The sequence below is a fragment of the Pochonia chlamydosporia genome, chromosome 1, assembly GCF_001653235.2.
Source record: "Pochonia chlamydosporia 170 chromosome 1, whole genome shotgun sequence".
In the NCBI taxonomy this organism is placed as follows: domain Eukaryota; kingdom Fungi; phylum Ascomycota; class Sordariomycetes; order Hypocreales; family Clavicipitaceae; genus Pochonia; species Pochonia chlamydosporia.
Genome location: NC_035790.1, coordinates 2,150,080 through 2,178,076, shown reverse-complemented (window position 1 = coordinate 2,178,076; position 27,997 = coordinate 2,150,080). Strand labels below are relative to the sequence as shown.

The following is a 27,997-nucleotide window of genomic DNA, read 5'->3' as shown; positions in this document are numbered from 1 at the left end:
TTCCTATATTAAACTTGGAAGTGACCAGACATGCAATACGATGAAATCTGGCCGGCGTAGCAGCGGGTGGGGCGCCGCCCAAAAGTCGGGACTCAGCCGAAACGCCAGCTCGGCTCCGTAAATGACAGATTCTTTGGGCATCACTCCGTCTTGGCATATTCTTGTACCTGATTTGGGTTCATTGGCTTCAATTTGGCTATACTAGAAGTTCTGGTTAGATGGGAGATGGCGCAGTGTAGTTAAGGAGCGACACATTTCTTGTTTTGAGTGCTTGGTAACCAAGTTTGGACCACGGGATGGTAAGAATAGTTGTGGCAGCCAGTGAATCATCTGCCCTCGCACCCCGTAATAGAGCTACCTGCCATAAGTCATGTAGACTGCTTCAATCTAGTTGGCAATGAAAAGTGTGAGTTCGCAACACAAACAACTTGCAGCACCTTTTGCATTAGAGTAAACGCCGGAGCGCTGTCGGCACCGACTCTCGGCACGGCGAAAGTGGGTCTCCCGTCCGGACCGTGACATCACATACCACCGCAATCGAGACTTGCTACCAATTTGATCCATCCTATTTCTGTTTCCAATCTACTTGGTGTTCAAACTTCGGACTTTAGATTTAGAAACTCCATGCTGTGATTCAACTTATTCATTTCACTTGTGATACCCTTGAAAATATTGTTGATGCGTTGAGAAACCACGGAATCCGGCGGTCTCGCTACTTGACATCTCGTCAGCATATAAAAGATGCCTTGCGCCAACCAATAACACCACCTCCGTCCCTGTATATCAAGGCAAACAAAACATCATGACTGACACAACTCCAGAGAAGGAATCCCCGGGGACAAACGATGGGCAAAATGATGATGCAGCAGGTTCATACTCTCCGCAACAACCTCCCACTGAAAAGGACAACGCTCAAAGCAACGACACTCACCATGAACCCCAACCAGGTCAAGTCCTCGAGCCTCAGCAATCAAACGAGCGCCCCATACACTCCGTCTTCTCATCCAGGATCAAAGTATTCGTCATTCTTATGACCGTCTTCAGCACAATCTTCTCCCCCTTCTCATCCTTCATCTACCTGCCCGCTATCACCCCCATCGCCGACGCATACCACCGCTCCCTCGGCGAGATCAATCTCACAGTGACTGTCTACCAAATAATGCAGGCTATTGCGCCTCTCTTCTTCGGCGATCTAAGTGACCAGATTGGCAGACGGCCCGTCTACGCCCTCACCTTCGCCATCTACCTGGGTGCCAATATCGGCTTGGCACTACAGCACAATTATGCGGCGCTGATGGTCCTACGAGCTCTGCAAAGCACCGGTAGCAGTGCCACCGTGGCCATTGGCAGTGCCGTGGTCGCTGACTTGACTACGGCTGCAGAGAGGGGAGGATACATCACGGCGGTGCAGTCGAGCGTCATGTTTGCGCCGGCCCTGGCGCCAGTGTTGGGCGGCATTCTGACGCAGTACTTGGGGTGGAGGTCTACATTTTGGTTCTTGACTATTGCGGCCGGGGTGTTTGTTGCGATTTTCGTGCCGTTTGTGCCAGAGGTGAGCAATCATGCATGTCGAGGGGATGAGATGCTGAGTTGTGTATGGGATAGCTGACTGTAACAGACTGCACGTAACATTGTTGGCAATGGATCGATCCCTCCGCCACGGCTCAACACATCACTCACATCATATATCCAATGGCGCCGCAAGAGACGCGATATCGAGTCAGCAACTCCCGGATCGGAAGTGGAAATCCCCGAGCCCAAGAAACTACCCTTTCGAATACCCATTCCCAACATCTTTGCCGCCATCAGAATCATCTTCGAAAAGGACGTCGGCCTCCTCATGCTGTTCATGTCGCTCTTCGTCATGGCCAACTACGCGATGCTCGTCCCACTCCAAGACGTCATCCGGCGGCGCTACAACTTCAATGACCTCCAGGTCGGACTCTGCTACATCCCCTACGCGATTGGGTCGGTGGTTGGCGCCGCCCTGGTCGGCAGACTACTCAACTGGAACTACGCCCGCGTCGCAAAGAGCGTAGGCGTCTCCGCGGATCGCAAGCGAGGCGACGAACTGAGAAAGTTCCCCATCGAGAGAGCCCGACTGGGTCTCATGTGGCCGTGGACTCTGCTCGCCTTCATCACCACTGCAGTATGGGGCTGGGTAGTCGACTCGGGTGTGAGTCTTGCGGCGCCGCTGATTATCCTGTTCCTCGCGGGGATGGGGCTCGCGGGACCGATTTCGATTCTCACCACCTTGTTGGTGGATTTGTACCCGATGAATGCGGGACGGGTTTCGTCGTCGTTTAACTTGACGAGGGCGGGCATCAGCGCGGTTGGCACGGCGGTGGTGCAGTACATTATTGATGCTTGGGGGTATGGGTTTACGTATTTGTTTTTGGCGCTGGTGGTTTTGGCTGCGAGCCCGTCGATATTTGTTGTTCGGAGATGGGGGCCTAAGTGGAGGGAGGAGAGATATCGACGGTTTGAGAAGGCGGATGGATCTAATATCTGAGTAGCTGCGTCGGGGGTTGAAGGTGTTTGCATGGATGTTAATTAGCATGCGTCATGTTGATGGAGCTGTGAAGCAAGATGGAGGTTTGGAGTGGTGGCGGCGACAGAATTGGATATACCCCAGAAATTTGATTAATTTATCTTAATTTGACATTTCAAAACATGAGCTGGGTAGAGAATGCGCTTATTGCTGCCATTATGGCCTGGTGTGCGAGTGTTGACGATTGGGATGGATAGATTGCCGGTGTAAGTCGGCGCTTGGGGCTTCCATTTCTGGCGTTTGGCAGATTACAACAAATAGGAACATGGCGAACGGTATATGACGCAGCCAACTCTGTGGTGTGAATTTAATTCCAATATTGAATTGCATTTCCTCTGACATGCAATCCTTTTGAGCTTGACAAGATTGTTATTTACCAGTCTATGAGACATGTTCCATCGCAACTGGGACCATCATTCTCACGATCTTTACAATTTCGACCTTTACACACAACCACGTACGCCGAGAAGCAAAGACAGAATGTAATCCAGGTCAAACAAGTATCACCCTCAAACAAAATGGCAGCCCCTGCTGTTTCTTTTACTATTTCTTCTCTTCGTCACAGCACCCAGCCCGTCCACCAGATGGGAAACTGTTAGCGCCCTCAGCATTGCCCCAAGAAAATACCAAGACGGATGTCATTCACCCCACAAGCACGAGCATCAACTTACTTGGTTAATAGTCAATAGTCCTCTTCGGCAATTGCGCGGGGTTCTTGTGCCGAAGCAGGCATCATGGCTTACACGGTCAATAGAGCCAAGACTCCAAGAACTGCTCTGGTTTAAAAGGTCAAGGGAGCCCGTTCTCGAGACCTAACACTATAGACATACTTCCCATGTCTCAATTGACTGTATTATTGCTTCCCAAACGCCATTGCATCGAGCTGTCACTTGGAACATGGGCCTCATCGGGCGACCCTTGAATTGGGCCATCACGGCCACGGCCGGTGCCGGCTTCTTACTGTACGAAGATCAGATAGCTTCAATGACATGCTACTAACTCTCGGGCAGGTTTGGCTACGACCAAGGAGTAATGAGTGGCCTGTTGGCAGGCGATGCATTCACCCGCACGTTTCCCGAGATGGACACAACAGAATCAGGACATGGAAGCGCATCCCTCCAGGGCACGGTGTACGTCCATTGATTTGATCTCTTCAAAGACAAGCTCACACTAATACAGTCTATCAGAGTTGCCATTTATGAAATCGTGAGCTCCGACCAGCACTACCTTGTCTAGACAACGTATTAACAACTAACACACCAGGGATGCTTCTTCGGCGCCTTAATCGCCTTCGTCTTCGCCGAACGTCTCGGCCGACGACGAACAATCATGCTAGGCTGTGTGATTCTCAGCATCGGAGGTGCCTTACAGGCATGTGCTAGTACAATTCCACACATGATTGCCGGTAGAATCGTAGCCGGTCTGGGCAATGGTCTCAATACAAGCACCATCCGTACGCAACCACCTCAACTCACTCATTCGAAATATCACCAATACTAACGAACTGCCATCAACAGCTGTCTGCCACTCCGAACTCATGGTCGCCAGCAAACGTGGCAAAGGAGTAAGCCTCCCTCACTCCATCTACAAACCTGACACAAAACTAAAACTAGCCATTCCCAGCTCTGCATCGAGCTCTCCATCACCGTATTCGGCGTCATGATAGCATACTGGGTGGACTGCGGCATGTCCTACGTCCCCAACGACGCACAGTTCCGCTTCCCCCTCGCCTTACAATGCCTCTTCGCCATCATCACCGTCATAGGCATACTCTTCCTCCCCGAATCACCCCGCTGGCTCGTCGCTCACGACCGCCACGACTAAGCCCGTCAAGTCCTCTGGTCTGTCGAAGTCGACGCCCACAAGATGAGTCCCGACGACGACATCATCACCTGCCACCTCACCGAGATTCAAGACGCCATCGCCGAAGAGAGACGAGCCGCAAGCGGCAACAGCTTCCGGTCCCTCTTCAAAAACGGCGAACAAAAGTTCTTTTACAGGACTATGCTTGGCATAGGCGGGCAATTCATGCAGCAGATTTCGGGTATAAACCTGATTACGTATTACGCGCCGGTGATTTTTCAGCAAAGCGTGGGCCTGTCGCATAATCTGTCGTTGCTGCTAGCTGGCTTCAACGGCATTGCGTACTGGCTGTCGTCCTTGGTGCCGATTTGGCTGATTGATAGGCTGGGGAGGCGGAAGTTGATGCTCTTCGCGGCATTTGGTCAGGGTGCCTGCATGGCTATTTTGGCGGGGACGGTGTCGAATGGCTCGGCGAGCGCGGGGATCGTAGCTACTGTTATGTTGTTTCTGTTTAATTTCTTCTTTTCGGTTGGCTTGTTGGCGATTCCGTGGCTGTTGCCCGCAGAGTATGCGCCTTTGGCTATTCGATCTCGGGCGGCGGCCTTGGCTACGGCGTCGAATTGTGGGTTTTCTTTTCCTTCCCTTCTATCTCATCGATGTGTGGTGTATTGTAAACTGAAACTAACACATCGTAGGGATATTCACCTTTTTAGTCGTGGAAATTACCTCCGTTAGTATCAAGAGCCTCGGCTACCAGACATACGTATACTTTTGCGTCTTCAACTTTGCCTTCCTCCTGATGATCTATTTCTTCTATCCTGAGACAAGAAATCTCTCGCTGGAGCAGATTGACAAGTTGTTTACCGGAGATAAGATTGAGCTGCACTGGAAGGCGAGCATGGGCGAAGTCGGTGGTGAAAGTATTGGGGCCAGGGTCACGGAGGAGAGTAGGAGGGGAAATAGCCATGTGGAAATTGCACATCGGAAGTGACATGACCATTTGGTTGACAAGAAGGAGCTTTTGTATCTTAGATTACTTACATTTTCGTGCGGAGTATTTAATACGACATTGTTTCGGTTGTATCGGTCAAGGATGTTGTGCTTATTGTTTGGTCATGCTGGGGTTGTGTATACATCCATCTCACTTTCTTGGAGAATAGACTGTGATTTATGGTTGCAGTTGCACTGCTGCAGGAACGCGAGTCTCGGTTGGTAATATTGGTGGTTTCTCTTGGTTCTTACTTTCTCCGAAGAGGTGTGTAAGCGGAAGCCTGTTCGAGTGATGGCAGCGACCCAAGATTCAGTCCAGATTGGCATGCATCTGCCATCGTGCAATACAGTATTGAAGCGGTCAACTTGGAGCCAGGGAAGACAGCATTGGCATCAAGTCAAAATGACTGAACAATAACGCTTCTTTGCCTCGCAGTCACAAACTGCACCTATCAAAGCCATATGACAGGCTGAAGAAGCATCATATTCAATAAATGCAGCAGCTGAACAGGTTATGTACGACGCACTCATCACACGGACAAGACATTCTGGTGGCATCTATGGCACCACGAGGACAGCCACCCGTTGACAGGTGGTACAAACAAGCCTCCAGAGACAGCGCAGCGCAACCCATGTCGTCAATCTGACTTGCAACTCAGCCAATGGACTGTGAGTGCTCACAATGTTCCAGATGTTGCATGCGGATTGAACACGCATTGATCAAATGGTCGCTGGTTTAGGCATAACCCCGCCCCGGAGGTCACGATCCGCATGTCGCACGACAGCCAGCCAAGTGCATAATGTACATGTACATGGGGCGCAAGTGGACGACTCTTCACCGCCGTTGACGTTTGGCTCGACGGGTCGACGGGTACAGGAGACCGACCGGTGCGCATGCTGAGTACAAATTAGCCCGATGTTAGTACCGTGCGAATATTTCGAATCCTATGGTTCGTGGTCGTTGTGTTTTGGCGGCGTGTCCCACGACTCCATGGACAGTTCATCTCCGGCATCTCGTGATGCACCCACACGGTACGCCATCATTCCAAGTACCAATACTTGCTCATCAGCCCCGTCAGCACGCAAACCGTAGTGGCTCTCGTGGCCCAAACGCCGAGTAAGCGTTGCAGACAAAAGACGTGGAGAAAAGGCCAACAGATCAAAGAGGGGGAAAGATGCTGTTATTGGCACTTGCGTAGATGCCAGCATCTTGATTCGAATGTGCAAGTTGAGTACAAAGTTGTTTGGTCTCAGAAGCCACAGACGGAGACGGGGGCAGCTTGAGCACAGAGCACAAGGACATGAACTGGAAGGCATTGCCCAACCCCCCAACAGGCGCAAAATAAAGCAAGAGCCCAGGGTACATGCGCCCAGAACAGAGTACCTAGGTACCTGGGCATCCGCTTGACCTTGACTTTGACATGGCGCAATCACATCCTGGCTCGTAAGTACATACTCCTTCGCCAGAAGTACAGTACCGATAGTTGCTTGCTGCAACATTGAACATACAGCACGACCAGTTCACCCTTCAGAACGAACGACTGCCTCCTCCCGACTTCGCACCATCTCAACGTCTCCTTCCTTATCGCTCCGCGCATACTGTGCCTACTCTTCAATTTTTTCCTCCATTTTCCTTTTCGTCCGAGTGCATCTTCACATATCCCAAGATACCCTACTTTTATTTCTCACCGGTCTCTTTGTCTCTCTCGCAAACCGCCTGGCAAGGCAACCCACGAACCCAAACCGAGAGCCACCTCGCGACAGCTTGAGAAGGCGGGGCTCGCCGACCGCTCAACGCTCAACGTTGGGGTGCCGTCATCGTTTCGTTATCGCATCACCAGACGACGGATAGCTTTGTCAACACTCAGCCTTCACTTCCTGCGCTTTCCGTACATGCCATCGCCGTTCATCCTCTTGACTCGCCGTAGCAAACAAAAAAGTCCATTTTGTGAAAATGGAAGGGAATCCAAGTCAACCCGCCAGCAACATGTCACAACCCGGCCCCTCCAGATCCAGCCCGGGTTTGTCGCACCCTCGTCGCTTTGAAGGTATGTCACCGTCACCGTCACCGCCACCATCACCATCATCTCCCAGTCTATCTGCCCATCTAACGGTCGTAGAATCATGGGTCGAAGTTGCCTCACAACCGTCTTCCTCATCCTTATCTAGCATCGGGGATGAAATCGTCACCACTGGTCTGCGCGTTGGAGGTCCATATAATCGCCGTCGTCGCTTACAAGCATCCGCGCGATCGTTGCCTCATCAGCAAACAGCCATACACGCCGCTGCAGGCACAAGCAGCCAAGAGGAATATGACGAGAGCGAGAGCGACGATGATCGCATGCTTACCAGTTCGATGGAGAACTCCCGACCACCGACCGAAGATGCTGGCCAAGGCTCGGATGCAGACTCAGACTCTGACGGCGACGACGCAACTGCCCTTGGTCGTCTTTCTGATAGACCCGTGTTCCGCCCACAGCCAAATGCATTCTCACATCCGCCTGGAAACGTTCCGCAACGAAGCCACTCTGCTACTTCTAGCATGCCGCCTCATCCCCATAGCGGATTCACTCGTCCATCTTTCTCCCAACGCTCACAGTCTCGTGTGAACAGGGGGGCTGGCCCGTCTTTCATGTCTCCTTCGGTCCGTGAGGACAACGATGCTGCTTTGCGCGCATCTCTGACAACGCTGTTATCTTGCGCGGCTGCGGCCCGAGGATTACCGAAATCAAAGGAGGAGGCGGAAGCATGGCGTGCCTCCCGCAACGGTGTAGGCCCAAGTGATCAACCCATGGAGCTTCGATTCGTACCCGAGTCTGAGTTGGCACATGAATCTATGCAACCACGACCAATCGCTGCGGGCTCACCGCGAAAGAGAACATCTCCTGCAAGGTCGCCCACGCGAGCAACTGCACAGGCCGATAAGACAAAGCGATCTGGATCTGCCGGTCGAAGCCCAAGGGCAAGTAAAAAGAAGAAGGTTATAGCAACCTCTGAGGAAGCTGCTCTCATCTCGCCCACTCTCTTAACATGGGTCGTCAGTGCTGGCGTAGTGGTCCTCGTCTCCGTGGTTGGCTTTGGAGCCGGTTACGTTATTGGACGTGAAGTAGGTCGCCAAGAAGCACAAGATGCCTTATCCGCCAGTTTAAGTGCTGCCAACGAAACAACTCACACTGGACGTGAAGTCATGCGAAGCTCTGGCGGGCTAAGGCGGTTGAGATGGGGAGCTGGCGCTGTTAGCAAGAGCATCGTCGCCCAGGCGTAAGACGTACTAGCGACACTTGCTGAAATACACTGGTCACACTCATGGCCATTTACTCTCTAAAGAGTTTGTCGGGCCACAATATACCGGGGAGTTTACATACAAGGAATTGAATGGCATCAAGGCACTGATTGGGATTTAATGATTTTTTGGATACGAAGACACGGAAATCGAGCCATTTGCTGGGGATGAAATAAAGCTCGGCTTGACTATTAGCGAACTCTTTTTAGCTGCAACTGCATGTTGGTGTTGGGGATTTACCACTTTGATTTCATGGACTGTACATAACATCAGATAATTTTAACTAATCTGATGATATCCTTTCTAGCTCCAAGTGACAACTTATCTCGAACGAGTCATCAATAATAACATGTGGCCAATCACTTCAGATGAGAGCAAGTATGGATGATAACAAGTGTATTACTTTTCCTAGCCCTAACGCCAAAATCTAAGAAGTGGTGCAAGCTACTCGGCGTAAATACTCACCTAATAAAGTACAACAAAAATGGGAAACAAACAAATGAGGAAAGAGACACACAATGTAAAGGTGGTATTGTACTGGCATGGATGATGCGACATCACGTCACTCACAAGCTTCAAGTTTGCAGTTGCAGGAGCCCCCAGGTCCCTCAGAAGTCTTTCGTGCGAACCCAAAGATGATCAGTCCCTCTCAGCTGCTGTGTAGCAACGTCATAGGAAGTGCCCTCTGAACAAGTAAGCCGTCAAAGTCCCTCAGAATCCCATTGGTATGCATGTCGTTGTAAACGACGCAAGTTCTCGAATTGCCCGCCATCAAAAAGCCAGAGTATATGCCATCTAGCGCACAGATATTCTTCCAGATTGGAAAGAACATGCGGCAGCCACGAGCCCACGGTTCAAGTGTACATGCCCCCAGGTCTATCGCCGCTTCATTTCCAAAAAGGAAAGAGAGCGACCTCTCAAAGCCCACAGGCTCGTCAGAAAGACGCAGCCGCCAACTTGTTTTGAAAACGACAGCCCACAAAAGCCCACTTATTGGAAAGCCCGCTGGTAGCCCTCAGTATTTGCTTTTTTAGTCAAAGGTCATCTTCGTGCCGGAGAAGCTCGAAGGAGTTCGGTTGGCACCAGTGCCGAAGCCGCCACGACCGCCTCCACGACCACCACCGAAACCACCACCTCCACGGCCACGGCCACCACCTCGACCGCCACCACCACGTCCTCCACGGCCTCCTCCACGACCACCGCCGAAGCCACCACCGCCCTGTTGGGGACGGCTGCTAGCGTAGTCAAGACGCACACTGCGAGACATTCTGCCGTTGCCCAGGGAAGCGCCGTTCATCTGCTGGAAAACATTTCTGGCGTCCTCGACAGAGTTGAAGGTAACATAGCCGAAGCCCTTCAAGTTACCAGAGTCACTATGATACTTTGGTTAGCTTTTGTTCAAAACTAATAGACATGGAGTAGATATATCAAAACTTACGGGTCAGTGGGCAGTCGAACACTCGCGACCTCAGCGACCTCACCAAAGAACTCGCGAACGGTCTCCTGGTCAGTGTCAAAAGGCAGGTTGCCGACGAACAGAGTCTCGCTCTCAGGGCTGACAGAGTCACCGTGCTTCTTGGCGCGGTCAGCGGCACGTTCGCGAGGGTTGGACTCAGCAGGACGAGCATTGGCATAGTCGAGGTTAAGAGGACGGCCGTCCAGCTCAAAGCCCTGCATGGCCTCGTAAGCTTTGGTGGCAGCCTCGGGAGTTTCGAAGTCAACATATCCAAAACCACGGCTGCGGCCGCCATCTCTGTCAGTGACAACACGGCCACCAACGAGGCCCTCAAAGTCCTTGAAAGCCTCGGCCAAAGACTCATCGTTGATGTTCCAGCTCAAGTTGCCAGCAAACAGAGTGGGGGCACCCTGAGCATCAGTCTTGGCTTTCTTGGGGGTAGCGTCGATCTCGTCATCAGCCTTGCGCTTCTTGGAAGCGGGGGCATCCTCGGTCTTGGTCTTGGCCTCATCAGACTCCTCGGAGTCGTCGTCGCTATCATCAGAATCGTCCTCAGAGTCATCCTCGGAGTCAGAAGAGTCGGCCTCCTTCTATGGCCAGTTAGTCCGAAATCATACCAAATCAGGCTAGAGGATCTACTAACCTTGGCGGCGGCCTTGTCATCGCTTTCCTCTTCAGAGTCCGAAGAGTCAGATGAGTCGGAGGAGTCAGCGGCCTCAGCCTTGGCCTTGCCGTTGACCTTGAGCTCAGCACCCCCGTCGTCAGACTCGCTGTCAGAATCAGATTCCGAATCAGAGTCAGCGGCAGCAGCAGCCTTGGCCTTTCCGTTCACCTTGGGCTTGGCGGCCTCCTCGTCAGACTCGCTGTCAGAATCAGAGGCAGAGTCTTCAGAGTCAGAGTCGGACTCGGACTCGGACTCAACCTTCTTAGCCTTGCCGTTGACCGCAGCCTTCTTAGTAGGCTTCTTCTCGGCCTCAGACTCAGAGTCAGAGCTGTCAGAAGCATCGGACTCGCTCTCACTCTCAGAAGAGTCAGAGTCAGAAGATTCGGGCTCGACAACCTTCTTCTTCTTCTTCTTTTCAGGAGCGTCCTTCTCCTTGACTACCTTCTTTGCGGCAGCCTTGGCAACGTCCTTGGACTTGGACTTGGAAGACTGAGAAGGCTTGGTAACTCCACCATTCTTGACAGAGGTGAGAGCGGCGTCAGCCTTCTTGCTCTCCTTGGTCTTTGACTTGGCCATCGTATTGATGTTTTAAATATAATGGAACCAAAAGACGTAAATGCAAATAATGGGAAGAATGGGAAACGAAATGCAAGAAATGCGAAATCCCAAAAGTGCGTGATGGGGAGAAAAGAAAATGGGAGGGTGGGCAGTCTAGATAAGGATTTCAACTTTTTTTTTCTGCTGGCTGCCGGAGGTTGGGCCTTGCAGAACTCGAACTTTTTTTTTTCGCCAGCCAAAATGTGGGGCTCCAAAGGCGGTGAATTTTCCTACATACACCAGACTCCACCAACATTCGAAAATGGGAGCCTGGAAATCAAGGCCACAATAATACAGATAGGTACGGCCGAATTCAAGCCTGTTGCTCGCCTCGATCTGCCTGTGAGCTCCAGACAGGATCGTCTTGCCGCCGTCCCACGACAAAGCTTCACATATCGACGGCCTCTGTCTCATTAATTCGAGACTCAATTACTCCTGCCAATATGCCGACTCCCGAATCCGCGCTCTTCAAGAGCCAAAAACCTGCCGTCGCACCGACATTCAACGGTGTTGACTACGATGACACCAAGGCCTTCAAGGCCGCCGAAGACGCCATCATCAGAGAACAATGGGTCGGCGCCATGAAGACCCGACTCGTTGGAGAGGAATTGGGCAAATGCTACATGCGCGAGGGCGTTAACCACTTGGAAAACTGCGGTGAATTGCGAGGTAAGCGGCATTTGATCAGACTCGGACCTTGGAACGCAGGTACTGACTAGATGGGCGTAAAGAGAAATACTTGCAAATGCTTGCTACGAACAAAGTCAAGGGAACCAAGTTCCTGCAACAAAACTATGTCGAGCAGAAGGATCAGGAACTGGATATGGCTGCCAAGGTTCACACCGCGGACAAGATTGCCAAGATCAACGGCGGCGCTCGGTTTTCTTCCTAGAAGGTTTGAGGATGGAACAGTAGGCTCAGGAGATATGTCCCGGGGAAATTAATGGGCAATAACGGGAATAGAAATGTGGAAGTTATGCCACCGCAAAACTGTGGTGGTTCTATCCAAGTGAGGCAGTGAGGACAACCTCCAAGCATTGACTAGAAGCAGCACTTGGATCCTGTACGAGTGCGTGTATATATCAGGGATCAATGGAATACCATTAGAAATCAAGCTCATCTGTGCCAATTTGAACCTATTTACATGTTCCGCAATGCACCTTCGGCCAAATACCAAGCCCGGCCCCAAAACCAACGAGGCTACGCAAGGCGTCCCGCCAAAGCCACCCCATTGGCCCAATCCCCACGCACCTAGCTACCTGCCCATCCTAAATTTTGACAACCACCAAACCTCAAGCCTCGTCTCCTTACCTCTCGCGAAACCTCCAAAACACAGCACCATGTTCTGCACAAGGTGCATCCGCACCGCTGCCACAAGGCAAAGACTACCTCTCATCCGCCAATTCTCCGCCTCCGCACAAATACGCTCCGCAGAGCCGAAGCTCTCCACGCCACTCGCCGACGCAGGTGCTCCAGCCAAAGAATCATCCATACCACGATCCATCTGCCCCGAGGGTACAGTCCTCACAGGACTCAACTACAACAAAGGAGGACAGGACCCCGTCGCCAAAAAGGACGAAGAATACCCAGAATGGCTTTGGTCATGTCTCGACGTGATGAAGACGGCCGATGCAGCTGATGAGAACGCCGGAGATGAATTCTGTACGTCCAACTATATTGCATATCACGCCATTGAAATAATGAACTAATTCGTTTGAACAGCCAAATCCAAGAAGCAGCGAAAGTTGGCAGCTAAGCGCCAGAAGGCCCTGGAGGCGAAGCTTCTCGCCGAAGGAAACCTGGCCGCGTTGGTTCCCAAAGTTCCTATTCAGCACCAGTCGATCAATCTGCCGGGTGAAGAGGGTGGAAGTGTTTTTGATAATGTCGCGGCGGCTGAGAAGAGAGAAGAGCTGCGGAAGGCTATGCGCAAGGAGAGAAAGGCCAAGATTAAGGAGGCAAATTACTTGAAGTCCATGTAATGGGACTGCGTATCAAATTGGATTTGTACAATATTCACGACGGGGGACAAGCCACTTGTACTATATTAAGCATGCTGTGGTCGATATAGAAAAATCTTCTTGTATTCTTGTAGAGGTCATCCAATCCCCATATAGAAGTGGTTTCCGTCGTACTCGTTTGTACAGTTGCATACTCCACGGGGGCAAGAACAGCCATGTGCTGGCCTGCACGCTTCAAAATTCTTCATACATTCCCTAGAGTACCAGCATGCTAATTTACACCGAGAATATTTGTCCTTCCGCCATGTCCAACTTCTACACATCCTACAAGGCGTTCAAGTCTAGTGGCACACTGCTACCTCTGCCTGCCCTATATTTCTTTGGGCCACCGTGAAAGTCCCTGGGCTTCGGCAATAATGTTTCGTCCTTGAATTGCCACCTCGAATCATTAACGGTGAATCTCCCCCCTGTACTAGGGGTTGGTGAGTGTGACGGCTTCCGACTAGGGCTGGGCAAGCTAGCACCGTTCGCTGATAAAGTATATGAGCTTGGGTCAAGCATAGATTGGATTAAAGATGTTCCTCGGCTTCTTGAGCTCAATGAAGGCGGCGGTGATTGTGATGCAGGCGGTGATGGAGCCACATTTGGTGGTGGCGGAGGAGGAGCAGCACTCGGTGAGTGAGTTGGTGCAGGTGCTGAGTTCGCTGGGGGCGGTGGAGGAGGCGGTGGTGGTGCTGAAATTCTTGGAGTCGGAGACGCTGAAGGGCGAGGAGGAGGAGGAGCTGAGGCCGGAGGAGGTGGAGGCGGCGCTGCGGGCACAGGAGCAGATGATGATGGAGGAGGAGGAGGAGGAGGAGGAGGAGCAGATGGTGTCGGAGCTGCACTTGACGGAGGGGGAGGGGGTGGTGGTGCCGGCGCAGGAGCCGCTGGAGGAATTGCTTTTGAGGACGGCTTTCGAGATGTTGGCAGAGGCGGTGGCTTTTTGCCAATCGGTGGAGGAGGAGGCTTTGATCCTCCTAAAGGTGTGGTTTTTCGAAGGTTGCTCGCTCCTCCAGGCGGAGGAACGGGAGGACCACGTCCAGGGATTGTTGGCGCAGCACCGCCTGGTGGTTTGGGAGCACCAGGAGGTTTAGGGGCCGCTAATCTTGACTCTCCAGGATCCGACAGATAAGAGGCATCTGAATTTGCGCCTGTGTCTATACCGCCTCGCTTTTTCAGCTTCGGCATTCCTCCAGCAAAGAGGCCACCAAGTTGGGGTGCGGCCGACTCCATGCCCGCTGAACTTGCCGCCGCTTGGCCGGAGCCTTGATCGCTATTACTTCTCGCTCGGTTTCCTGGAACTGGCGGCGCAAGTCCTCCAGGAACTGCTGGAGCACCTCCAACAGGAGGGCCTCCGGATGATGCTGTCTTTCCGACGACGGGTGCGGATCGATCATTGGTGACAGCTTTTTTCAGCGACCTTCCTTTTTGTATATCAGAGAGTAAAGCATTCTAACAGGTGATTAGCCAAGATTCAAGTCATACGGTAAAAGGCGACATACTCTGCCCGATCCACCAGCAGGCGGCCGTGATGGTGGTCCACCGGGAGCTCCTCCAGGTGGTGGTGGTGGAGGGGGAGGGGGGCCTCCAGCACCTGGGGGAGGCGGCGGCGGAGGAGGAGGCGGTGGTGCTGGCATGTTTGACGCTGAGGTGATGTATGAATATAAGAGTATCGGATATCGTTGTGGTGGACAGTCGTTGCAGAAGCACTCAGGTGCAGTGCAAGGTCGAACGAGATTGGGCAGCCACCTTTGCGTCCAGCAATCTGCTGCGTCCAACCTAGTCGGTGCAGAGTCCGGCTAGTCGTAGGAAAGCTATGGGCGGTCGATGATGACGAGAAATGTCGAGGGAGGGTTGCAGAAGCGTCGAGGATGTTGAGGTGAAGTAAGGTGAGATGGCGCGGCGTCTTCAAAGCCGTTGAGGCAGCTAAAGTAACTCGCCAGAGGTTTCGTCATCTGTGGTCAAGTCTGGTCAAGTCTGGTTGGGCGGACATGGGATTGGTGGCAGAGGCTGGAGTACGTACCAAGCCGACCAAGACTGCGCCTGAGCCACTGCCATTGCCACTTGACCACTTGACCACTTGTAGACTGCAATGCCCAGCCCCTCTTCCATTTGAGCACTCACCAGTCCTTCCAGAACAAAGGGTCACTGTGGGGAGGCAGACAAATACTTACCAAGACGGAGCAAAGAACCAGACATAACCTCAGCATTGACCGACCTTGTAAATCAGATGCATGTATAGTTGATTTCTCAATGTCTGATCGCATAGATCCAGGCGGCCCGTGAATCGTCTGTCTCAAAGAGATGTCCAACCTCCAACCAGCATGGCAATTCACACAGCCAATTGCTGTGACTCTGCTGGAAGTGGAGCGCCCAGAATAGAACCAGTGGCCCCTGCACCAGCATCCGCGAATTTTACATCCTCACTCCTTGGGTAAGCTTCATCAACGACCGACAGCACCTCCTCGTCGCAATCCCCAACGCACCATTGCCCATCGCCAGGCGACCTCAGTCATCATGAGACGTGTGCCTCCCAGGCATCTGGGCTTTGTGTGCGAGTCCTGCGCCTTCACGCGGACCCAGGCAGCCCAATCACCCATCAGCCTTCGATTGTCCTCCCAAACCACAAACATCTCCCAACGACTAGGCAGGACATTATCCACGCCGAGATGGTCCTCAACGGTGGCAAGCAATGTCAGCAGCGAACATGAGCAGATTCCAGCCGTCAAACAAACTCAAGCTATCAACACACCGGCGCAAGTCACCGAGCCCGCCGACCTCGCTCGATTAGCAGAAGACAGCAAGAAGAAGTTCCTCTCTGTCGACGGCATCCCAGCCGCTCAATTGACCAATGCCGCACTGGAATCCTGCCTCCGTGCGGCAATCGCTCTCCATCCTCAGCTAAAACGAGCAGAAGCACAATCCAAAGCCTCTGCATCAAAGCTGGTCACTCTCGGGGCGGAGCGAACCGGCGCGAGGATACCAATTGAAACCAAGATCCAAGAAGCCGTCAATAGAATATCCTACTCAGCATACACCATCATCACACATCCAAACGTCGAAATGACACCCGAGTTTCTCGAAACCTACGTTGAAATCCAATCACAACTAGGACGACCCGAATCCCTCCCATCAGTCCTGGAGCTCTACTCCTCAAAACCAAAGCCCGTCGTGAAAGACGGCCAAATTCAATACATCCCGCAGAAACCCAATGCTGCTTCACGAGCCATCGAAGAAGGCGTCGCTGCCACCGCGCTACAAACAGCCATTGACGCGAAAAACCTAGATGCCTCACTGGGAATCATCGAGGCGGCGTACACCGTGCCTGCATTCAAGCGCCAGAAGTTAATACGCCACGGTACCGCCCCGGCAATCGGTCTTGCAACTCTGCCCTTTGGTATCTTCGGCTTGTCGACCGCCTACGCTGCATACTGGCAGAACACAATGGACATTAGTACCGCCACGGGCATTGGTGTCGCCGGTATTTCGGGATACTTCTTCATAGTGGGTTCGCTTGGTGTTATTGCCAAGCTGAGCAACAAGGACCAAATGAAGCGTGTGACGTGGGCGCCTGGAACGCCTCTGCGATACAGGTGGCTACGGGAAGATGAGCGCGCTGCGCTGGACAAGGTGGCTTGTGCGTGGGGATATAAAGAGCCGTGGCGACATGGTGAAGAGACTGGGCCAGAGTGGGAAGGATTAAAGGAGTACATGGGCTATAGACAGATGTTGCTCGACCGTGTGGAGTTTATGGAGGGTATGAGCTAGTCGTCTCTTTTGTGTAAAGACGCTTTACATGTGCATTGTACAATATCCATCAAAAATTTGTATTCATAAAACACAATTATATCTGCTACACATATACATACAAACCAATGAAAGAACACAAGATCAAAAAATTAGATCCTTGAACCCACTTATCCCGTAAGGGAAAGTACCCAACGCACATCTGCAAGTAATACGACTCCGGCTCCCATCGGCCGTGCGACTTCAGACCCTGGTAGCAGCCTTGTCGATCCCGGACAATCGTAGGGAACAAAAAATAGCAACTAAACCTCGCTGCCAGATTAGGCAAGTACATAACTTGGATTATTTTTCCATCGCCTCACCAGCCAACGGCTAAGAAGTGATCTTCCCGGTGCAGCGAACTTTTGACGGGAGGCGTAAAATTGATTTCACATGATGACACAGACAATGTACAAGATTTCAAGTGAATGGCAGTGCTATCATGCACAGCCCTAAGAATTGGATGAGAATGGGTATGAGTCTTGCACATGCCTTTGCAATTGAACTGCTGAAAATCAAAACATAATAATATTGCTTTTCGTTTCCCCTTGCGCCGTAACGGAGGTATCTATCCCTAGATGTACAACATGTCGAAAATACACAAGACCCCCTCCCTATGACTACCCCTTGCAATTCATTACATCGTTAGACACCCAGTTCTATTTACACCTTGTTGTAGGAATCGCGCTCATATGAAATTTCGTAGTGTGTGGTTTTTCGGATCGCCCCTCCGTCCATCTCAAAGGCAGAGGGTTTATTTACTGACTGCAAGATAAATTCTTCGCTGTTGCTGTCTTCGGGGTGATGGCGGACAATACTGCGGTTGTGACCGTCCCGCTTAGCAGGCCCGGAATACGGCTGCCAGTCATCATCGCTTTGTGAGCGAGACAGACGCTTTGGTGCTGACCCAATGGTGTAGGCTGGGCCATTGGAACCGTCACCTCCGCTGGCGGCGGTCGAGGGCGATGAGAAGGCCTTGGGGAAGAGCCAGGCCAGGACGATGCGGCACATCGGGAGACATGCGCAAATGATGGCGACGTTTTCTTCAATCATTGTCCAAAGGGTGGATGTGATGTCATCTACACAGCTGCGTTAGACTCTAAAACCGCTACTTGGACGGAACCAGCAGAGAACTTACAGGTAGGATCGGGACTCTTTGTGGAGAAGCTCAAAGTCGTAGCTCTCATAATAGAGGTGATAGTGACACTAGAGATATGATTAGCTATGAGAGTTATGAGAGTTAATAGGGGCCAGTATTGGGTACTCACAAGCCTCCCAAGGCGAAAACCAGCATGAGAGCCCTCTTTTGATTGATGGGCAGCTTGCTTGCCCAGATAGGTTGCATTGGCAAACACAGAATCAATACATCTGTAGCGATGGAATAGCCGGCATTGGCATACCAGTTCTTCGTCAAGCTGATGCAGGTCGGATTCGTGCTCTTGTCCCATGCTCCTGAAATAGGGTTGCATTGCCAGATCGAGGCAGCAACCGTCGCAATCATGTAGGCAACGAAAAGGCCCAAAAGGATGTAGCAACAGATACGGAACCATCGTTGGACGAAGATACGAAGGTAGAGAAGAACAATCGAAGCTTTTGTGAGGTTGATGGTTATTTTGTAGAAAATTTGAGCGACGTAAAATAGCTGTTGTAAACAGAAGCGTTAGTAAAAAGGCAGAAGATGTTGGCTGCCTGCTTCGTGGCAAACCAGGGAGATTGTTTTACCTTCAGAGCCATAAGCCTATCATCTTTAGAGAGAGACAGAAGATGTCTGCCAAAGCCATAATCAACAGCAATCATCATCAGAATCTGAACAGCAAGAGTGCACGCCTAGGGACAAGAATTAGCAAGCCGTCAATGGATTGGCCATTTTGGATAAGCAGCACAGTAGTTGACTTACAAATGATATCAGAATCGTGTAATCATCCATCCCTAAGCCAGAACCCCTCTTTAATCGACTCCATATTCTTATTATCAAGAATATAGGTGTCAGTACGAAGAAGATGATGCAAGGTACGGTGACCTGGCTAGCATGACTTTCGCCAGAGTGGTTGCCAGGCGCCATTTTCGACGATGGCTCAGATTCGGTAAGATAGAATCCAGGAGTAGCGGGAGTGCATCCGTTACAAGGCTAGAGGAGTATAGAATTCCTCAATGTCCCTGGAGGCGAAGGAGATAAAGAAACATCCAATGCTGATTCCTTTTGGTCGTGAAAATTGCTGCAAAGGCTGTCCTACTTATAGGGTTGAATACCCTTATTGGCAACTCAACCTCAGTTGTTTCAAGTGGTGCCAGGTAATTCACCCTCTCTCGCCTGCAGGAGAGTTATATGCTACCAGGCGCTCCGGTGATTTTCAAGGAGAAAGGATCTGTATTTCTGCATTGAGAGAGGAGGGTGGATGCAACGAGAGGCGGTCCTTTTCTGCTTGTGTAGCTGGCAAGTTGGTGTGGCATTCAACTTCTTAAGTGGTTCGACTTCTCAAGTGGGTTTGACAATCTGCAAAGAACTCAAGTAGCAAACCACCATAAGGTTGTTCCACCTGCAAGCTAGCCTGCATGGCATACTGCCTGTTGTTGCAGGATTGCAGATTAGGTGTGGCTGACTTGCCTCCTCCTGTGGTCTCATTCTTTCATCATGGGCATTCTGGCAATGTCCGGGGCGGACTCACGCCCTACATCGTGGCGTCTAGCACCAAGCCATCTTTAGCCGGCTTGGCCGGACAAAATACCCTCCAATTGGCCTCAGACCCATGAGTATTGCACCATTGACTGATCGGGCGACGGACCGAGTCGTTTCCACCTATTTGGGCGTGCTCAAGCCCGCCGGATGTGAATCCGCCGGATGTGCGGCCACTTGTGGTTGGCGCTGGGAGTGGCAATGACGGATGGCGCACAGGAAGCTGGTGCATTGAGCCAATATGTGGCTTTGGAATGACATCGTTCCGTTGTGATACTCAAACCAATGCCGAACAGCCTCAAACGCGATCAGAGTCATTGCCATTCTGGCGTGTCAAGACAGATGTCTTTGCCTCTTCCTCCGGGTGCTTGGCTAGTCTGTTTAACTAAATGTCAGCGCAACAAGACCGGAAAATATGATATCGTGTCCCCACTTGATACAACGAGCAGCTCACTTTGCAACTCTTGAGCCCTTGTCAATTCCCTGCTCGGTGGCGCTTTTGTTGAAATGCGGAATATAGTGGGACATTGTTGACCTTTACGGACAGCTCACTTGGTTTGTCCCTGGCTAAGGCGAAGTCGAAACACCAGACATAATGAAGGGCTTCCACCAAGTACTACTTCATTAGACTGTAGCATCAGAGAGAAATCCAGCGTTGTCAACATCTTTCACAATACAGCTAAATTGCGGGGGGTTGCATCGTCCATGTGGCATGAAGATACCGACCTCCTTTGGTACTCTTGACAAGCGTTTTACACACCAACTCTCTGTTATTCGCTGACTTTGCCTGCATGGAAGAGTCAGACCAAGACAAATACTAGCTCCTTCACCTTGGATTAGCTTGCACTATTATCAACTAGGGCTGATGTGGTGTTGTTACATGAGGGAACTTGCCCGAAGCGAGCTTTTCGGCGCCCCCCACCCTACCTTTTGCCAACAGCTCAAAAACTTGACCCTTGTCAACACGAGAGAGTTTGGTTCAACGGAGAACAAGAATTGTTCCAGGTCAAGGAGCTGTAATGGGTAGGACGTAAACCACCATTTCTGTGTTCTTTGTTCCAGATCTTCTGCCTCACTGCGTGGAGTCCATCGAAAGATCGGCATGGAACTCGATCCGGCGGAGACAAAAAGCACGAAAGCATCAATTTGATCTGATTACTTTCTGATCTTAGCAGACTTGCGCGAGATCTGTGACTGAGGCAACTTGAAACGGTGGACGCGTTTCGGTGAGTAGTCAATTGGACAACACGTTGGTGGGATCAGAGCCACGCCAGAGAGGCCATGTACCAACAACAACACATCCGGTCTTATCACCTTCAGCAGGATCTTGTTGGAGACTCCTCTTTCCCATCCGTCGGTAGCGAACTGGGTCATTTTGCTCAGGGGTCCCTCCCCCCAAAAAAAAAATCCCCAGCCGAGCGCAACGGCACCGTGGGTCTGCGGCCAGCATCCCTGGTCACGCAGTTTCTCTCACAGCAATAGACAGGGTTGATTGTTCCATCATCCCAGAGAGGCAGCTGGCCAGTCAAGAGTCAAGACCTTCTGCAATGGTACCAGAGCGCCGATTCAGAGAAGTCCGGTATTTTACGTGGACGATCAGTTCAGCGATGTCGCAATGGAGATGCTTTGGCAGGCCCAGCCCGTCGGTGATCCTATTCTTCTTTTTCTTGCATTGAAGTTTCTGATGCCTCTGTTCGGCCTTTTCTTCTCGATAAGTGCATCCAGGTTCGCGGGCAGGTGAGGCCTTGGCAAACGCACCAAAGTGGTCCTGTCAACGCCACCGGGGAGTATGGGAGGCCGTTGAATGGCTCGGGTAAAGCAGACCATGATAAATGTCAGCGTTATTTGAATGAAGGGCCATTTGCCTGCCCTAGTATAACCAGTCGTTCGAAGTGATTCTTTTCATCGTGCCTTCCCACTTGTCTCTGATGAGCCATCTCGAAGACCTTGATGCACGTAATAGCAACAGGACCGAATCTGCGCGAAGCTCAGGTGTTGTTGCTAAACCAGTTAATTGGTTATGATCGAGTCACATCACTAGAGCCATATATCGAGGTCAAAGTTTAATAATATGCCTCAAGAAATGGACAGACAGAGAAGGCAGAAATACGGACCTCTTGAATGCAACGTCGACATAGAACTTGAAATACACCACGAGCAAGAGCATGAAAATATCTCCCCGGATGCCATGTTCAGGCTATTTGTTGGCCATGATATTATATCTCCTTTATTCGCTTGCCGGGTGGTGACTCTGGAAATGCACATTGGCAACTCGCTTCTTGTGTACCTAGGTATGGTGACGAGACAATCGTTAAAGGTTTGTTGCCGATAGCATGTTGCCAGCATGGAGACACAAATGGCCTGGCGCTGGGGTGAAGAAAAGAAAAAGATTTACGCCAATGGTTCACTGGGTGTCTACAGATCTGCTTCTACAGCCAGGCCAGACAGATATCCTCAACTGATAAAGATAGAAATGCAGGTACAATCAGGGGCCGTTCCTTCCTTCCCGACAAATGCAGATCAACACGGGCCACGTGAACTCTACGAGCACGGACATTAATACGATCATCAGATCCTTCTCTCAATTCTATGCGTTGAGGAATTCTGGAAGACCCTGACTACGTTCATCAGTCTCAATTTATTCGTGTTGACCAGTCACCGACTCCTGCCTGGCCGGCCACTTGCATCAACACCCTCCATCTCTCTTTGATTGTCCGACGGGTGGTCTCCGCCTGCCCCCATCCAACATGAACCAGCAACACCTCTACTGGTGGGGGACGGGGCCATGGGGACATGCAACCGGAAATTACATGACGGCCGGTTTGCCATTTATTCCCCTCCCCGCGCACGAATCAATGGAAAGACAAGGTATCATACACGTGGTAGAAGCTCTCAATTCTGCTTCCCCGTCAACTGTTCGCGTCTTCTGTGCATGGGATGGGGCCATGGGCGGCTGTGTCCTCCAGAAATTACCAAGGGTATCTCGTGGTTGTTGGGTCAAGACGGACGATATTTCCACCAAGCTGTTAGTTGCAGAAAGGCCAAGCCCACTTATTGAAAAGACTAACAAGCAGACGCAAGGGGAGCACAAATAGACTGCGCCAATTTAGGCCCGCGGATTTGGTTAGCTGGCATTTTGGCGCTGTTCCTGGATATTTCGTTCTTCGTACTGCCACAACGACTGCCCCCATCCTAGCTTGACTGAATGACAGCGCCACCCACATCAGACAGAAAACGTCAAAGTTTCCCATATTGAATCCACACGTTCGTCCACGTCTCTGACTTGTCAAATTCGGCACAAGCCTGGTATCTGTTTGTAAGCTTCTGCCACAAAGCGGCGTGGCGTATTACATCCACAGTCGTCGACGTTGGTTTCTCGCAAGACTCGGCTTCTTTATTTACACATCCGTGCCCTCCTCCAACCCAGAGTCTCTTCTTCATCTTCGTCACGCAGAGACCCGGGTCAATTGAGCTTGCATCTCGACTTATACGAAACGCGTCTTCTCTTCCAGATCGCAGATTTGCACCATGAAGTTCTCACTTCTGTCAGGATTGGCTACGGCCGCGCTGTTCGCCAGCTCAGCTACTGCTCAGGCTGCAGGCACCATTGATAATGGCCCGTTCCCTGAGGAGCTCAATGGTTCCAACTTCACCTACCCGTGGCCGGTCAAGCTGTTCAAGTTCAAGAGCCAGGGTCAGGACCTCCAAATGGCCTTCATGGACGTCAAGCCGACTTGCAAGGCTAACGGCAAGACGGCTGTGATGTTCCATGGCAAGAACTTCTGTGGCCCGACTTGGCAGGATACCATCCGCGTGCTGGCCGCCAGAGGCTACCGCGTCATTGCTCCCGATCAGATTGGTTTCTGCAAGAGTTCCAAGCCCGATGCGTACCAGTTCAGCCTTAACCAGTTTGCCTGGAACACGCGTGGTCTGCTCAATACCGCTGGTGTTGGAAACGTCACCGTCATTGGCCATTCCATGGGCGGAATGATGACTGCTCGCTTTGGTCTCCAATACCCCGAGACCATTGAGAAGATGGTCATGGTCGACCCTGTCGGTCTGGAGGACTATGTTCAAAAGGGCGTTCCCTACATCAGCATCGACCAGTCCATCGTCACCGAGGCCGCCTCCACCTACCAGTCTATCAAGGGTTACGAGCAGGAGGTCTACTACGTCGGACAGTGGAAGCCCGCCTACGACACCTGGGTCAACATGCTTGTCAACATCTACAACGGCCCCAAGCGCAACGCATATGTGAAGAACCAGGCTCAGATCGTCGACATGGTTCTCACCTCTCCCGTCGCCCACTACTTCGGTGACATCAAGCCCCGTACGCTTCTCATCGTCGGCGACAAGGACAAGACTGCCATTGGAGCTCAGTGGTCGCCTCCCGCCGTTGCCGCTAAGCTCGGCCACTTTGACATTCTTGGTCCCGAGGTTGCCAAGCAGCTGCAAAACGGCGAGCTGTACCAGTTCCCCGAGTTGGGTCACGCTCCCCAGCTTTCTGACCCTGACAGCTTCCACAAGGTCCTGTTGGCGTTCTTGAAGAAATAAAGAGTTCTTTCGTTTGGATAGCATGATGAGAGAAGAGGAAATGTTGATGTCTGCATAGACACTGTAATACCTGACGGCATTTTATTTTTCTTATTCTGTACATGTTAATCACTATCATTATGTAAATACGTGTCGCCATATATACTTCCCTAGCATAGCATTTCATTCCGTACGATTTTCTCCGCTCTCCGTACATAATCGTGACTGGCGCGTCTCTGAATAGTCAAATTGGCACAGATGGGGACAGAACGACATATCTTGCGATCAATATTCATTTACTCATTAGCAACAGGTTGCCATCAATACATAAAACTTGGTACAATGAAGTTTTGCCGCATCCTGCACCACAAATCCAACTCCGGGCTCAACTCAAATGCTGGCGCATGCTGAATAAAAGAAAGCACCCAGGTACGAAACAATCCTAGCCCTCATCCTGCCACTCTTCGTACCCAGAATTCTGCCGGCTCATATGTAGCGTCCATATCTTGACGTTTATATGCACGGTATAATTTCAGACCCAAATCATGTTCCTCGCCCATAACTTCTGCTAGTTCGGTCTTTAGTCCAGCCACTTTCTGTTTTTCTTCCTCTCGTTTACGAAGGACGTCCTGACTTGCCGTCCAGTTGTCTTCCGGCATCAGGAGCGTCATCTGCTTGATGCTCTTTTCGATGTTGATGCGGCGGTGAGTCAGAGCATTGATTTGAGCCCTTAAATGCGATACGCGATCATTAGGCGTCGACAATTCCGGTGGCGCGGGCGGAAGCGGCTTAGATATTGAGAGTGTAGAGGCACGGCGGTCAGCCGATTTCATATCACTCACTGCCCTCTGATGTTGGCCCTGCGGTGGTTCCACGGCCGTGTACGGGCTAGACATCGTAATTGGTATTGGCTCCTCAGAGCTCGACGGTCCAGTTCGGCTACTGTCTAAAGGCCGACCACGATCCATGACACTGGCGACTGGCGGCATATTAGGCAGAGGTGGTATGTTCTCTTCGGCGGATTGTCGGGGTGTGCCAGGATTAGAGGTTGCGTAGGTGGTGATGCTGAAACGCGAAGGGGGTTGCACCCATGCGTCGTCAGTGCGAGCGGGAGATGGCGAGACGGGGGCAGCCAGATTCCCTGTATCGTCTGAAGATTTGGCATTCGGCGTTAGATAGGCGGAAGCTTGGCTGACTTGGGCGGATGGAGGTGGTGGCTTCCTCTTAATGGCATTGATCGAGGAGGGAAGCCTGTCTGGGGGGTGCGACGCCAGGGCTTGGTTATGCCATTTGGGAGGCGGAGTCTCACGAGACTTGGTGTCAGTCGGCGGGAATTCAGTACTAGGTGGGCTTGGATATGACTCCCCAGCACCGCGAAACTGTCCCTCAGTCGACAGCTGATTAGGGCTCGAGGTAGATTTTCTTGTTTTATGCTTCGTGGCCAAAGGAAGAAACTTCCGCATCGCCTTACCCGCACTACCAGACCCAGAGGTTTCGGTTCCGGAAATAGTCGTCGATAGCCTCCCTTTACCACCTGGGCGTTTGCTGCTCCTTCGCGGAATAGTCAACGGGCCGACACTGAAATCGTCACGGACTGGTTCAACGATCGCGGACCGTCCGCTGGCGCCACTCCAAGGTGGACGGCTTTCGACCGGTCCCGGTTTTGTCTTTACAGGCAGGCGCATTCCCTGTCCATCAGCAGGAGGGGAAATGCTCCCATGTATGTCTTCAGGTGACCCAACAGGAGTATTTAAGCCCAAGGGCGGGACTGGGCGTCGAGTGGGACGCGAAGCATCACCATCACGGTAATCCACGAGTCGTCCGGTGTGAACTTGCTCATTCCATGCTCTTCCACTCGCCGTCCGAGGCTCGAGTGGTTGGGTCACTGCAACCGCTTCAGATCGATGGCCGTGCCGATTTGGCTTTGGTATGCTAGTTCTTTGTTCCTGATGTGCTACATTCTCCGTATCACGTCGGCTCTCACGAAGTAATGCCTGGTGGACGTGATCGAACTCATCGTCAATAGGCGATACATCCCCCGCAGTAAACCTAATCCCCAGTCAGTATTGTAACAGGAGACCAATGTTTCTCTCTCATGATGGCGAGGCATCAGTATGGCCACGGCTTCGCGGGACTACCATGTAGAGATAAAATGAAGAACATACCGCTCCTTCGAGGCAGCAACTTCCGGTGAGCTGGGTGGCGAGATCTGATCAGCGGCCAAGCCGCCGAAGCTGGTTGAGGACTCCAGTTTGTACTGAGGTATCTTTGTTGCGGCTTCGTCGTCGCTGTTGTCGTAAACTGAGGAAGCGGGACGCCAAGCAGAGTTGATTTGGAGCCGCGCTGATTGCCGATGTCGTTGTTTCCGTCGAGAGCTTCGTCGAGGAGGAACAATATCCGGATGCAAAGATCCCAAGCTGTTCTGCGATGGCAAAAGTCTAGGCCGAAGCAATATCATAAGTCAGATGTGAATGGAGTTGAGTACGCAGCCATGTGGTCCCAAAGCAATCGGAGCCAAGCCAACGACAGCCTCTGCCGCATGGACATAGATCCTCACTATTCCACAGGCTAGCCGAACAGCCAAGCATTTGTCAACATTGAATGCTCGTTCACTTGAACAAGACAACAATAGCAAAAGAAGTGGCGCGGGACAAAAGTCAGCCTTGGGGGGTGGTCACTAAATGCTCAGCTCAATACTGAAAATAGCCCACCCCGCAACAAAGAGTGGGCGCGCCACACCTAGGTGGTCGATGCGAGACAAAAACGTCCGAAATACTTTTTAAGAACTTGCGCACTTACATGTCAATGTTATGATGCCGTGGTACAACCTTGCCTCCCTGGATGGCGTATCGATTCGGGCCGTTATTATTGCCAGAAATTCCCAAGGCGTTGAGAGGTTCAAGAAAGGTGTCGCTGTCAAGATCAAGACGATGTACCTTGCTTGGTCTGACAGGACGCATGCGTTTTTGCGCTGGGGAATGCTTATGTACGCCGCCACCACGATGACGTCCCTGAATAGCCTCTTCTGGGGCTGTGACGGCAGGTGGTGAGGATGTGGTTCGCAGGCGGTCCCACATGGCGGAATCTAAGCCAAAAAACTTGGCAGGGTCCTGGGAATGTGAGACACAGGAGGTGGAAGTGGAGGTTGGAACGGACACAGTTGGCTGTGTGATAGCGACTGCTGGCTGAACCAGACCTGTTTGCGAGGTTGCGCCCAACGTTGGTGAGAGGACTCCCAGGTGCCACTCTGTCGCTTAACCTCGTCTCAGCGAGGCTTGAGGAAGATTAGCGGGTGAAGATGCCGCACTGAGGAGCCAGTGGCAAGGGTATGTCCAACTTTAGAATGTTTTGACCTTGGACCTGGACGAAAGTGGATATGGTTGTGTGGTTGCGAGCGTGAACTCCTAAACCACTCCCATTATCTCAAGCTTGGGATTCGCTTTGTGTCCTGCGTAAGAATATTGATCAGTTCATGGACAAAGCACCGATTTTCTCGGAATGATAGGTGGCGTACTTTACCGGCCTTTTCTATTTCGAATGTTCCAAGGTGGCAGGGACCAGCATAAATGTCCACTGCACGTGGTCTTTGACAGTTCCAACGGTCGTCTGAATGCCGTGGTTGAGAGCCCTTGGGGTCCGTGGTTCTGGTGTCAATATCTCGCT

The 27,997-nt window shown here is 51.7% G+C and overlaps 13 protein-coding genes across 13 annotated transcripts; 8 read left to right on the top strand and 5 right to left on the bottom strand.

The window, feature by feature from the left end:
• Nucleotides 1-802: 802 nt before the first annotated feature.
• VFPPC_00537 (florfenicol exporter) lies at nucleotides 803-2,512 on the top strand (the record flags this gene model as incomplete). The annotated part of the gene is made up of 2 exons (XM_018280538.1): nucleotides 803-1,552; nucleotides 1,619-2,512. 2 exons carry the CDS (start codon nucleotides 803-805, stop codon nucleotides 2,510-2,512), a joined length of 1,644 nt encoding a protein of 547 aa, XP_018148689.1.
• Nucleotides 2,513-3,448: 936 nt separating this feature from the next.
• On the top strand, nucleotides 3,449-4,375 carry VFPPC_15165 (sugar transporter STL1; the record flags this gene model as incomplete). The annotated part of the gene is made up of 6 exons (XM_018292918.1): nucleotides 3,449-3,513; nucleotides 3,562-3,681; nucleotides 3,739-3,757; nucleotides 3,815-4,004; nucleotides 4,069-4,115; nucleotides 4,175-4,375. 6 exons carry the CDS (start codon nucleotides 3,449-3,451, stop codon nucleotides 4,373-4,375), a joined length of 642 nt encoding a protein of 213 aa, XP_018148688.1.
• A 42-nt stretch (nucleotides 4,376-4,417) lies between these two features.
• On the top strand, nucleotides 4,418-5,345 carry VFPPC_00536 (sugar transporter STL1; the record flags this gene model as incomplete). Its single annotated transcript, XM_018280537.1, has 2 exons — nucleotides 4,418-4,976; nucleotides 5,050-5,345. The coding sequence occupies 2 exons, from the start codon at nucleotides 4,418-4,420 to the stop codon at nucleotides 5,343-5,345; spliced, it is 855 nt and encodes a 284-aa protein (XP_018148687.1).
• Nucleotides 5,346-7,331: 1,986 nt separating this feature from the next.
• Nucleotides 7,332-8,609, top strand: VFPPC_00534 (hypothetical protein; the record flags this gene model as incomplete). The annotated part of the gene is made up of 2 exons (XM_018280535.1): nucleotides 7,332-7,392; nucleotides 7,465-8,609. The coding sequence occupies 2 exons, from the start codon at nucleotides 7,332-7,334 to the stop codon at nucleotides 8,607-8,609; spliced, it is 1,206 nt and encodes a 401-aa protein (XP_018148685.1).
• A 1,048-nt stretch (nucleotides 8,610-9,657) lies between these two features.
• VFPPC_00533 (RNA recognition motif domain-containing protein) lies at nucleotides 9,658-11,323 on the bottom strand (the record flags this gene model as incomplete). The annotated part of the gene is made up of 3 exons (XM_018280534.1): nucleotides 9,658-10,000; nucleotides 10,066-10,673; nucleotides 10,727-11,323. 3 exons carry the CDS (start codon nucleotides 11,321-11,323, stop codon nucleotides 9,658-9,660), a joined length of 1,548 nt encoding a protein of 515 aa, XP_018148684.1.
• Nucleotides 11,324-11,787: 464 nt separating this feature from the next.
• Nucleotides 11,788-12,236, top strand: VFPPC_12806 (hypothetical protein; the record flags this gene model as incomplete). The annotated part of the gene is made up of 2 exons (XM_018290583.1): nucleotides 11,788-12,013; nucleotides 12,076-12,236. The coding sequence occupies 2 exons, from the start codon at nucleotides 11,788-11,790 to the stop codon at nucleotides 12,234-12,236; spliced, it is 387 nt and encodes a 128-aa protein (XP_018148683.1).
• Nucleotides 12,237-12,498: 262 nt separating this feature from the next.
• On the top strand, nucleotides 12,499-13,323 carry VFPPC_00532 (ribosomal protein L37; the record flags this gene model as incomplete). The annotated part of the gene is made up of 2 exons (XM_018280533.1): nucleotides 12,499-13,006; nucleotides 13,067-13,323. The coding sequence occupies 2 exons, from the start codon at nucleotides 12,499-12,501 to the stop codon at nucleotides 13,321-13,323; spliced, it is 765 nt and encodes a 254-aa protein (XP_018148682.1).
• A 303-nt stretch (nucleotides 13,324-13,626) lies between these two features.
• On the bottom strand, nucleotides 13,627-14,978 carry VFPPC_12805 (actin-binding WH2; the record flags this gene model as incomplete). Its single annotated transcript, XM_018290582.1, has 2 exons — nucleotides 13,627-14,793; nucleotides 14,844-14,978. The coding sequence occupies 2 exons, from the start codon at nucleotides 14,976-14,978 to the stop codon at nucleotides 13,627-13,629; spliced, it is 1,302 nt and encodes a 433-aa protein (XP_018148681.1).
• An 880-nt stretch (nucleotides 14,979-15,858) lies between these two features.
• VFPPC_00531 (major facilitator superfamily domain-containing protein) lies at nucleotides 15,859-17,109 on the top strand (the record flags this gene model as incomplete). The annotated part of the gene is made up of 1 exon (XM_018280532.1): nucleotides 15,859-17,109. The coding sequence occupies one exon, from the start codon at nucleotides 15,859-15,861 to the stop codon at nucleotides 17,107-17,109; it is 1,251 nt and encodes a 416-aa protein (XP_018148680.1).
• Nucleotides 17,110-17,790: 681 nt separating this feature from the next.
• On the bottom strand, nucleotides 17,791-19,189 carry VFPPC_12804 (hypothetical protein; the record flags this gene model as incomplete). The annotated part of the gene is made up of 5 exons (XM_018290581.1): nucleotides 17,791-18,206; nucleotides 18,266-18,333; nucleotides 18,396-18,769; nucleotides 18,850-18,954; nucleotides 19,025-19,189. The coding sequence occupies 5 exons, from the start codon at nucleotides 19,187-19,189 to the stop codon at nucleotides 17,791-17,793; spliced, it is 1,128 nt and encodes a 375-aa protein (XP_018148679.1).
• Nucleotides 19,190-20,760: 1,571 nt separating this feature from the next.
• On the bottom strand, nucleotides 20,761-20,943 carry VFPPC_15164 (hypothetical protein; the record flags this gene model as incomplete). Its single annotated transcript, XM_018292917.1, has 1 exon — nucleotides 20,761-20,943. The coding sequence occupies one exon, from the start codon at nucleotides 20,941-20,943 to the stop codon at nucleotides 20,761-20,763; it is 183 nt and encodes a 60-aa protein (XP_018148678.1).
• A 2,386-nt stretch (nucleotides 20,944-23,329) lies between these two features.
• On the top strand, nucleotides 23,330-24,355 carry VFPPC_00530 (alpha/beta hydrolase fold domain-containing protein; the record flags this gene model as incomplete). The annotated part of the gene is made up of 1 exon (XM_018280531.1): nucleotides 23,330-24,355. One exon carries the CDS (start codon nucleotides 23,330-23,332, stop codon nucleotides 24,353-24,355), a length of 1,026 nt encoding a protein of 341 aa, XP_018148677.1.
• A 428-nt stretch (nucleotides 24,356-24,783) lies between these two features.
• VFPPC_00529 (hypothetical protein) lies at nucleotides 24,784-27,411 on the bottom strand (the record flags this gene model as incomplete). Its single annotated transcript, XM_018280530.1, has 3 exons — nucleotides 24,784-26,383; nucleotides 26,500-26,772; nucleotides 27,134-27,411. 3 exons carry the CDS (start codon nucleotides 27,409-27,411, stop codon nucleotides 24,784-24,786), a joined length of 2,151 nt encoding a protein of 716 aa, XP_018148676.1.
• Nucleotides 27,412-27,997: the final 586 nt, after the last annotated feature.